This window comes from Lasioglossum baleicum, chromosome 7, assembly GCF_051020765.1.
Source record: "Lasioglossum baleicum chromosome 7, iyLasBale1, whole genome shotgun sequence".
Taxonomy (NCBI): Eukaryota; Metazoa; Arthropoda; class Insecta; order Hymenoptera; family Halictidae; genus Lasioglossum; species Lasioglossum baleicum.
The window spans coordinates 6,224,458-6,236,523 of NC_134935.1; the positions used below are offsets into that span (position 1 = coordinate 6,224,458).

Below are 12,066 nucleotides of genomic sequence, written 5' to 3' on the forward strand. Positions count from 1 at the left end.
ATCTATTAATAATGCTAATGGGAACTTCAAGTTCATTAGCAATATCCTTTCATTTTACCAGCCAATGTTAACGTCAACAATTAAGAAAGTATTGTTCCAAGCTGGAAGAAAATTTTCGAGTTATCGAGGTTCTACTGTATTTGTCCTGAGAATATAAAATGGGACACCCTGTACATTGAGTTTTGTATAAATTTAATAAGAAACCTCGGGCATCCTGCCCGAAACTACCTTCTGCGATTCGTACAAATGCAACACTCGTTGGCTGTTATAATAATAAAATGCAATAATAAAAATGGAAATTTGTAGATTCGAGACGGTCTTAAAAGAGTCGAGGTCTCGTACAGTTTCATTCGCGGAGGTTCCGAATGTACATTATAAGTTTGAAAAGAGAAGTGCGCGAGGCTTTTAAGAACACGGGCAGACGCGGAATGGCAGTGACTCCGTCTCGCAGTCCACTGAGTTTCCCATTTAACTTAATATTCCATTCGGATACGCGGTTCAACTTCTTATCTGACGTTCCCTTTTTCTTAGTCCGCCGTTTATTGTTCCCGAGGAAGAAGTTTCTCCTCGTGGCAGTTCGTTTAATCCCGCGCCATCGAGTAGAATTTGTTTCAACTCGTGTCGGTCGAGGAAACTCCTTGATCAAGTAGTTTTACGTTTATAAACATCGGAGCACAAAAGTTAACTTAATCATAATTGGCATATCTTTTGTATTATTGCAATTGAATTGAATAAGAGACCAGAATTACAAATTACGTTGTAATTTAATCGAACGAAGCGAGTTTCGAATTACAAAATAATTGAATACAATGTATTTATAATTCGTGAAGAGTAATTCAATTAACTAATTGACGTGGATTGTGTTTGACAATCCGGATAAACGAAGTTCTACTGTATTGATATTTTCCTGGAATTTGAACGGTTTTCCTTTATTGAACGAGTTTTCTGGATTCACCTCGACGACCCTGTACAGCCGAACCGAACGGCATTGTCTCGGTCGCTTGCGGAATCCGCTCGAACGCGCCCCGCAATTATCGGCGATGAGGCGCGTGTCCAAGCAGCCGGAACGAAAACTCGAGACGCTCGCTTTCCCGTAGAAAGCACCGGTAATTAATACGAACGCGTGTTAACGACTGCGTAATTAGCCGAACTCGGGTGCTCGCGATAATTGGCCGGAATGAATGGACGGCCCAGACGGACTTTTATTTCTCGCAGGCCGCCGGGTACAAGCGGGTTGGCCGAGTTTTCGGAGAACGATCCGGAGACGCTTTTGCGGGGCAATCGAGCGCGTAATTTCGGGAAACCAGACTTCCTCGGAATTAGCGGACTAGCATCACACGGCGGAGTGTTTCGCCCGAAAAGGTAGTCGAAAGTTGCCTCTACAATTTTATCCGAACTGTGAAATAATTTTTGGGATCGTTGGATATGTGGAAATCAATGCGCCAGTGCTGTATTTTTTCAAGTAATATTGCAAAGCTCTTTCCCACCATTTTGCCGCATTAATGATGTAGAAAATGTGCAATCATGTAAACAACAGTCCTTTGGGAAAGTTGGATATGTGGAAAACAATCCACCAATGCTGTATTTTCCCAAATAATATTGCAAAGCTCTTTCCCACCGTTTTGCCGCAGTAATGAGCTCCTCCTTCACTTTCGTGTACGTAATGCTGAGGGCAAGAGAAGTTTCTTTTTACATTTTTACTGTATCGAGGTTGATATCTAAGTAATAACAAAACTTTCCCCTGTACAATTTAAAGCAATGTAGAAAATGTGTAATCATGTAAACAACAGTCCTTTGGGAAAGTTGGATATGTGGAAAACAATCCAACAATGCTGTATTTTCCCAAATAATATTGCAAAGCTGTTTTCCACCATTGTGGAAATTTTTTGCCTGGTGAACAATATTCCGGGTTCAGTACACGAGACGAATTCGCGTGAGAATGTGTTCGCAACGTTGATTGCGTCCCCAATGCACAGATTAATATTAATATCCCGATTAATATGAAGTTCGGCTTGATGAGCGGATTTCATAGCTGTTGCGAATGGATCATTACGCGTACGTAATCACATAATTCCTAATTATTATGAAATATTTCTTGTAACCTCCGAACATTATGTTGTAGAATAACGCAAAGTATCATTCGGTTCATGCTCGACGATAATCATTTCAGCGTGGCCAATCAAACCGAAGATAAACGCCTTGTGAATCAGCGGAATACATTGTTTGTTGTGATAGCAAGTAATAATGTTCGATGTTGAACCTTTGATCTTCCGTTCGACGATATTTCTGCTCGCGTATCTGCCTGTGAAAGTTGATTCGTTGTTTCTTCCTCCGTCGCATTCTTTTCGGAACATTCACTGTTTCTGTTTAGACATCTTCTTCTACTGGATTACTTAGGAGAAAGGCAAAAATTTCTGGTCACCCAAGCTACAGTTTAACCTAGATCTGTACAAAATATAATTAATCATTGAATGATTCAAAAACTACTGATTAATGATTACTAGACTGCGGATTTTATGTATTTATGACCAAAATGGGCACGTACAATTTAAAACAGTATTTAGGTATTAAAAAGATTTAAGGCCATCGGTGTATTAGTTTCAGCTTAATAAAATAATTAAAAGAAGAATGAAATTTTTATACGGCTCCTGTGTCTGGCAATCAATGCAAACATTTTTTATTTTGCATAAAGATAGCAGTCTAATGATTACAAATTACACGAGGTAATCATTAGACTGCGCTTCTTTATGCATTTATAGCAAAATGGAGTAGATGAAATTCAAAATTGTTAGAAAATTTAAAAAATTGAAGAGTTCAATATATGATTTATCCTCTGTTAAAATCATTAAGGGAAGAAATAACATTCAATTTAGTTTCTATTTCTTGCAATCGATGCAGACAATTTTTATTTTGCATAAAGATCCGCTGTCTGGTAATCATGATTACTGTTTTACTTTAACATTACATTAAATAATATCTAATTAACTCTGATCTCCTGGCGTGCAATGATCCATGAAGTAAAACTGCAGGAAATTGAAGGTGTGCCAAAGCGCGAGACCAGGATCCTCGCGGAAAGTCAAATATTAGCCGCAAAATCAACAGGGATCCGTTTTAATGCCGGCTTCTTTATTCGTTTTGTCGCCGCGGCTCCCAACTGGCAGCATCAAGCCGACAACGCGACGCGACGCGTTCAGCAGAAGAGAAAAAAGTTGTCCCGTGTCGTCGACCCTGTTAATTGCCCTGCGGAAAGGATTAATCCGCCATCCGCGGTGCATTGGCTGGTGCAATTCAAACCAGGGTAAAACAAACAGTCCCTGGCGCCGGGCGTCGACTTTCTGCGACGATTTCTTTCTATTTTTTTCGTGCGACGCGAAACTACGACCGTTTGTCGCGCGTCCCTCGAAACGTGATGTCAGCGATGATTCATTCACTCTCGACACAGATTTGTTCCTTCATTTCATTTTAATCCATTTATTTATATCGATAGTATTTGGCTGTTGCGTATGAGATGTTCGATTTTAGAATGAAAATGTTACAGGTTTATTGTAAACTAGCTTTTGCCCGCGGCTTCGCTCGCACAGAAAACCGTTTAATGCCCTCGGAAATTGATATTGTTTCTCCATAAAACCTTTTAACCCCCCATTCAAACCCCTATTCACCCCCGTACGGGATCAATTTTTTAAAATGACGAAACAGGTGTTTGATTAATTATATCAAAGAGCATTAAGACCAAGTTTCAAGCAAATCCGACCACGAACAAAATATTCTTCATACAAACGTTGCAACCCCTTTTCACCCCCTTGGAGGTTGAATTTCGAAATATCCTTTCTTATCCCTTGTATAGATCATAAAGGAAACCTCTGTGCAAAATTGCAGCTTTCTAGGTCCAAGGGTTTAGCCTGGGCGTTAGTCGGTGGGTGAGTGAGTCAGGATTGTCTTTTTATATATATATATATAGATAGATTTTATTTATATAGACGTTATATAAACGTTGCATCCCCTTTGCAACCCATTAGGGGTTGAATTTTTTAAAATGCCGAAATAGGTATTTGATTAATTATATCAAAGAGCATTAAGTCCAAGTTTCAAGCAAATCCGACCACAAATAAAATATTCCTCATACAAACGTTGCAACCCCTTTTCACCCCCTTAGAAGTCGAATTTTTCAAAATGCCGAAACAGGTGTTTCTTTATTTGTATCAAAGAGCATTAAGACCAAGTATGAAGTAAATCCGACCTCGAACAAAATATTCCGCATACAAACGTTGCAACCCCTTTTCACCCCCTTGGAGGTTGAATTTCGAGATATCCTTTCTTATCCCTTCTATAGATCATAAAGGAAACCTCTGTGCAAAATTTCAGCTTTCTAGGTCCAAGGGTTTAGCCTGGGCGTTGATCAGTGAGTGAGTGAATGAGTCAGCACTGCATTTTTATATATAGAGATATTGCGTATCTAACAGTACAATTGAAGTATGTATCAGTTTTGATATTGGCGCAGTGAATGTGGGAATACTCAAAGGCCCGGGGAGCACTATAAAATCAAAGATCGTTACGTTTCAGCGATTACGGAATAACGGGGAATTCGTTTTCGTCAAATCCTTTTTAATTCCGTTCGAAGGGACGTGGGTGGGCTCTCTCCCCGATTGTGCCATTGTTTCCTTTTGGACTTGGAAATCTGGCTTTCAAAGGGCTAATAGGCACTCGTCGAGTTTCAATTCACCCCTCCTGAATAATTGAATGAGTCGACGGCGGCGCGGGTGGAGGAGCACGATAAATCGCGTTACGACTTTGCTCTTCATTCGCGGGGCTTTTTTTACGAGACCGCTAGAAAAATTTACGATACGACGAACCTCTGACATGGTTTTACAACCTCGATACAAACCGCGACGAGCTGCTGCTCCGAAAGATCAACTGCGCGGTGATGGCTTCGATGGCACGAACCATTTCACGGGCTTTAACTAAACTGGACTGCGGATCTTATACATTTATGACAGAAATCGGCACCAAGTACAATTTAAAGCAGTGGAGATGTTAAAAATATTTAAGGACATCGATGTATTCGTTTCAGCTTAATAGGTTAATTAAAAGAAGAAATCAATATTTATTTGGCTCCTGTGTCCTGCAATCAATGCGAACATTTTTTATTTTATATAGAGATCCAGTCTAAACTACAGTTATCTTCTTAGAACCTTCTTGTTTGCACCTGGATTTTATTGATTCTGGAGAGGATCGTGTGGAATACAAACCACTAAAAATTACTATACCATTATTGAAAATATTGTTTAGATTATCAAACATGTCGATGTGTAATCAATTACTAAACATTCAAGTATTCTATGTGTAATAGTTGCCATACTCCGAATGAAACATGTATACAACCATTAAACTGCAGATGAAAAGTCACCACTAAAAATTGCAGTACCATTATTGAAAATATTGTTTAGATTATTAAACATGTCGGTGTCTAATCAATTTCTAAACATTCAAGCATTGTATGTCTAACAGTTGTCATGCTTCGAATGAAACAAGCATACAATCAATAAACATCAGATGAAAAGTCACCATTAAAAATTGCTGTACCATTATTGAAAATATTGTTTGGATTATTAAACATGTCGGTGTCTAATCAATTCCTAAACATTCAAGTATTGTATGTCTAATAGTTGCCATGCTTCGAATGAAACATGCATACAACCATTAAACTGCAGATGAAAAGTTACCATTAAAAATTGCTGTACCATTATTGAAAATATTGTTTAGATTATCAAATATGTCGATGTGTAATCAATTACTAAACATTCAAGTATTCTATGTGTAATAGTTGCCATACTCCGAATGAAACATGTATACAATCAATAAACTGCAGATGAAAAGTCACCACTAAAAATTACTTTACCATTATTGAAAATATTGTTTAGATTATTAAACATGTCGATGTGTAATCAATTACTAAACATTCAAGCATTGTATGTCTAATAGTTGTCATGCTTCGAATGAAACATGCATACAACCATTAAACTGCAGATGAAAAGTCACCACTAAAAATTGCAGTACCATTATTGAAAATACTGTTTAGATTATTAAACATGTCAGTGTTTAATCAATTCCTAAACATTCAAGCATTGTATGTCTAATAGTTGTCATGCTCCGAATAAAACAACCATTAAACTGCAGATAAAATGTCACTAATCTTCTCCGACGTCAGATTCTCGGACACAATTGGAGAAATCGATTCTCCGAACCCTCCGATCGAGGACTCTTCGATAATGGTGAAAAAGTAATTTATGGTTAATAAACCGCGATTGATTTACGAGGAAGCCAGTCGTTTCGCGATGGGTCGTTATTTATTTACTATGTGGGACTCCGTTCGACGCAGCAGCTGAGCAGCAGCAGCCAGCGCATCGAAATAATAATAATAATAACAATCACTGCGGCTTTTCCCAAAATCACAAGTCCCTTCCGCCTCGAGTCCTATCCGTTTTGGCCCATCTCCAGCGGTCTTACTTGTTTCCCCTGCCTCGTGCTCCCCACCGATTTGCAAATTATCATCTATTTCTGTTTTTGTCTAATGTTAGACCGCGAGTGGCCGAGAGTGCAGTGTACCCGTGGTGCATTGTCCAGTCTCGCGTGTCGTCGTCGATTGCGAGGAACACCTTCCTCTCGCGGATCCGTCCTTCTCGCCGCTCTCTGTATCGATCGTGACCTCGATCCTCGATCCTCGATCCTCGATCCTTATATCGTCGTCTCGATGTCCGCGCGGGTGTGAACCAGGGCCTACGCGTATCGGACCGACACCAGTGAACAGGGTGAGCTGCGACGAACGCGCAGAATCAAAATAATAACACTGCCTGTGTCGCAAAATTGTTTACTGTATAAATATACACCTGTTCAGTTTTAAACTTACGTTAAAATAAAATTCGGATTTTGTATATTGTATACAATGTGATTTTAGGACGTTTCGGTTTCCAGCATTTTTAAAAATGCATACGTCTCGAGTTAAATTTCCATGTAATATTTTATAAAAGTTCTGAATGCTACTTTGAACTTTAAACATACTAAATTAAATGAAACCTCCTATAATTGTTATATAAATTCATTTACAAAATCTGTTTTGACGAATTAATGTAAAACGCGGTGGAATAAATGTGGCGTTGATCGATACAAGAACAGGCGGAGCTAGAATTCATCGAACCTTCGGGATGCTGGTGCTCTGCGACGTGGTGATGGGTCTTCTGGATCTCCGGAAGAAAAGGTAACCGTTTGATGATGCTTTTTTATCATGAGCATAAGCGTTATCTCTCCAAGTTTCAAAATTAATCGAGCTCATACGAAATGCACAAAAGATTTGCTCGAATAGCTTCTATCGTAAATCTTAATTCCTCGGTAATCATCCCTTCCAAGGAAGTACAACATTTTTGGGACACCCTGTAGAAATAAATTTCAGATCTATTGTGTGCTATCTTATTGCCGAGAAATGTAGGTCTGGTGATAAAAACAAGTGATTAGAAAATTGCTAGTGCTTGCACATTATTGTCGGATTGAGTGCAACATGTATCAGCACCACCGAGAAAAGAAAGTGTAGCGAGATGTTATCATTCCGAGGTTACAACTTGGGAATGGCTGTCCAAGAGGGCAAGAAACAAAAAGCGCAGCAATTATTCAAACTACCGACTCACGCCGATAGATCGACGTCGCCAGGATAATTCCTGTTCCCGTTCGACGCTAGTTTCCCCGTAAAAATACGAGCGAGACCTCGTGGCTCGCAGCCGATAAATCCGCCGCATGCTGAGCGTTACTGTAATTTCGTGATTCCTCGACCTGAACGAGAGCCGACGTAAAGCGCGAACATAAAGAAAAATTATTGGCGATTCGCAGCAATTAACCGGCGGATACACGCGGCCCGAGGGGCCCGATGATGACCGACTCCGAGAATGGGGCACGGTATGTACCTACTCTGTGGACGTGTTTTATAAATGCATTTTTGCGGACGACTCCTTTCCGCGGATCGTCCGATAATAATTATAAATTGTACGCCCGAGACGACACATTATGCACCGTTAAACGAGTGCATGAGTGCGACGTAACGGAACCTTCCCAGTGATTTTAATGACGCGTGCACTCCCAGCACCGGATAAGAGGCCCCGCATCGGCAACCTTGTTCTATGCATTCACACACACACACACACACACACACACACACACACGCGGGAATCTCTGTACCTCTGATTGCGCAGAACGTGGCGATAACGATGATACGAGCTCGCGTAAGCCGACTCCGCGTTCTCAAATCTGCACGTTGATGTTTTTTTGTTGTTGCATTGTACGCTGCTCGAAATTTCTATAAAACCACCTTCAACTTCTTTAAACACTACTCATTTTTTTGCTATTCGGATGCAGAGAATGTGCTGTCTGTTCAGCTATTTACCTTTCGCTTTTGTTTTAATTTTATAATTTCTTTCCCTGCACGAAGCAGAATATTCACAAGTGCAATATTTCTTTTTAATGCATAAACTTCATTATAGGCACGGACAAAAAAGTTACAAATTGAGACTAACCCTTTCAACATCTAAAAACTGAAGTCGTTCGGTTCAATTTTCAAATAGTTATTATTTGCAAATGGTGTCCGCTTACTTTTGCCCCGCCGAATTTAAAAAACCGATCGCAAGTGACACTTTCGATCCCCAGTCGGCAGTGAAAATAACTTTCACACCTGCCGGTGAGAGTGTCCGCGATTACGCGCTCGGTGTTACGCATGATCAAGATCGAGCACGACCATTGATCATCTCGCCTTCTAGATCGTTATTAACGCGCGAACTTTCGGACACGATTTACATATCTTCCATGAGCGACAAAGCAATTACACGAACGCGTAACGCCATCAGTGAAATACAAAATAAGATGGAGAAGTGTGAACGAATGAAAAATAAATTTAAATTTTATTGGATCCCCTACCATAAGGGTATTCAAGGTAACGAACTTGCGGACAGTTTAGCTAAATCCGCCACAGAAGTCTGTAGTGCCTCAACATTGCCAATTCCATTTACTGAGTTGTATGAGGAGTTCAAGAAGAATGCGCATATACAAATCAAAAAGATTATAAAAGAGCAAGGCTTGATGAAAGGGAAAATATTATATTTTCCAACCATTATTATACTGGAAGGTCCAAGCCATGGTTTAAACACGAACGTCTCTCACGAGAATTTATTGTAACTATTAATCTTAATAGTCTTAATGCGTCTCTATTTCGTGTAGGAATTATTAGTGACCCGAAATGCGACTGCAGACACAGTAGTCAGGTTATCAATCATATTGTTTGGCAAAATGTAGCCTCTTCGATTTACAGCGATCTGAGCTAATTCATCAACTGCGTAAAATTAAACTTCAATTACCCTTAAGCTTAGAAATATTAGTTGCCCGACCCAATGTTAAAGCTTGTTTTCTCATTTTTAATTTCTTAAAAAACTGTAAACTACAAATTTAATTTGATTTAATGTAAACTATGTAATATTAAAAAGCTTGCTTTCTCAATTTTAATTTCTTAAAAAACTGTAAAGTACGAATTTAATCTGATTTAATGTAAACTATTTATGTATGAACATGTATATACTGTGATTTACCTCAGTGCAGCAGAAATAGATCTCAGTTGAGATCTGAAATGCTTAAAATAGAAAAAAAAATAAAAAAAAAAGTGTGAACGAATCAAACATATTCGCCGATTTCTGAAATGTCGCCAACCCGCGGCAAAGTAGGTGCTCAAAGTAGGTACTCAAAGCAAGAGCGTATCTGAAATCCTGAATTTCTGCGAACGCGTGAAGAAACGTTCGACAAAAGTGCTTCGAGGAGTGAAATATTCCTGGAGAATCGAATTCTTCGCGGTTCCAAGATCGAGGCACGGGAGATTGGGGCGTCGCGACGCCTCTCATAGTGGCATGGGGTGGTTCGCGGCACTATTTCGCCGCACTAATGCACTTCCTCGGGCCACCGCGCCGGAGGGTCCACCGACGCGTCCCGTTTTCCATTCGTCCGTCTTTCCCGCTCAATTTACACCATTTACAAAAGCGGCCGAGCGTCGCGGGCACCGGGGAAAATCGATTCCGCGTTTTACAATGCGAGAGGGTTGCTCGCACAAGGGCGCTTCCTCCATCTCTCTTCCTCTTCTCCTTTTCTCTTTTTATTCGGTTCCGACGCTGCTGCTGCTACTGCCGCGCAGCCACCACCTAAACTCGAGGTGTATGAAGTGCGTGTCTTTGTCACCGGTCACAATAGCTCCATCGGGGGTTGCGAACGATGTTCGTCGCAACCCCCCGTAGACCTAACCAGTCACCCCCTGGCGACTAGTCCACGGGCCACGGTTGACGCGCTCGGCTACGATCCTGCTATCTGCTATCGGACCAGCCGATACTATTTGCGGGGACGATAGGCTGCAGGCTGCTGTAGGCTGTTGCTGTGTAGGGGATCGATCCGGGCTCTGTCTGATAGCGGGACGTGGCGCGCGACAGATAATTCGGGGCATAATCGAGATCGACGAGGAACTGTTGCTGCGTTCGACGCGTCGCGGACACTGCTCCAGACTGATGAGGGACCGAGCGCCGAGGGGGTGGAATTTAATGATGATCGCTCGCGCCGCTGGACGAGAGCCGGGAGCTTTCGAGGGCTTCGTTCCTTTCAGTATTTCGCTGGTTTCTGCAGTTGAATATTTTCAATTTTCATCTTATACGAAGAGGCGTTGTTATTCGAAGCTATTCATTTTTGTTTCTGCTGCGATCTACCTCATTTTTATGAAAACATCTTTCCACTTTACTCGTGAAAGATTGAAAGCATATAACATGTATATGTTAGTATTAAATTGATATTGACAATATGTATATTGTACAAACTATATGTGACGATTTTAGTCATTCATTTAACCCTTCATGTTCGAATTGATGCAATAAGACGATTCTAATATGCACTTATTACTTATCAAAATGTACAAGAAACAACACAAATGCTATACGAAATGAAACAAGCTTTAATAGATTAATTATTATATGGGGAAAACAAGTTTTTTGGACAAGATATTAACTATAGCTTCTCGTTAATGTTTTGGATTGGTGAAAAATCGAGGCAATAATAGAATCCTGTAATTGGTAAATTAAAAATAAATGCAATGATAAATGTAAAATCATATGCATAGAGACGATGATTTTTGGAAAGGAAAATGGTTTCATTGGTCCAATTTTCCTCGTGACTATATGTCTGAGATTTTGGGCCGGGTTGCATTCTGGAAAAGACACGTTAAACTCTCGCCTGAGCGTTCGGAGCGCATAAATCATCGCGGAGGGTTAGATGTGTATATGGAGAAAGGGGTGGAAAAGGCAGCGAGCGAGCGAGCGAGTCTCGGAACTGATTCAAACGTTCATCTCGCGGAGAGATTTTAATCAGACTGGGAAGCTTGCCGGGGAGCTGGAAAAGCGTAGCAGCATCTCGTTTCCAAAAGGGGTAGGATCTCCGTTTCTTTTTCCCGGCGACAAAGGGAGCATCGCGTGCCGTCGCGACGACAATGCTCGAGGCAGGGCGGCCCGCGTCATTGTCCCGGCGTTATGAGGTGAAAAATGAAAGATAACGATTTCGCGGTGTCTTCCTGGCGATAACGTTTTCGGTCGCCGCATTCCCTTCATATTTTCACCCTTAATCCCGGTGCCGCCCTTCACCTTCGAGGAATCCGCGTGAGCCTAGGGGTTGCCGACGACCCCCCCTCGTAAATTCGAGGGACGACGTTTTTTTTCTATATTAAGCTGGCGGCTACCAAGAGCGAAAAATCGACGCCGGCAAAGAGAAACTGCAAAGCATTACGGGAAGAGGCGTCGCTAGGGGGTGGGAAGATACGTTGAAAACTCGATCGTCGTGTTCTTCGGGTATTCTGTTTAAAAATTGTTCCATGAGGATGATTGTACACGATGGAATTTAAACTTCTTCTCCCGGCCCTGTTGCCCGTAAGCTCTCGAACGTATGGGAGTGTCTGACTATCCTATGGGGGTGCCTCGAATGAGATGCTCGCTGAAAACACGCTCCATTTTGTCGAGT

General features: G+C 41.1%; 1 protein-coding gene across 8 annotated transcripts in view; it reads left to right on the forward strand.

Annotated features, from left to right (window-relative positions):
• Spri (Src homology 2 domain-containing protein sprint) overlaps positions 1-12,066 on the forward strand; it is a 267,117-nt gene that overhangs the window by 143,862 nt on the left and 111,189 nt on the right. Inside the window, exon 1 of one of the 8 annotated variants that reach the window (XM_076426805.1) lies at positions 6,099-7,252. The exons of the other annotated variants lie outside the window; for them this stretch is intronic. Within the exon in view, the coding sequence (XP_076282920.1) occupies positions 7,200-7,252 (53 nt within the window). The 5' untranslated portion in view covers positions 6,099-7,199. Of the gene's footprint in view, positions 1-6,098; positions 7,253-12,066 lie in introns of those variants that run through there. 8 annotated transcript variants of the gene reach the window in all.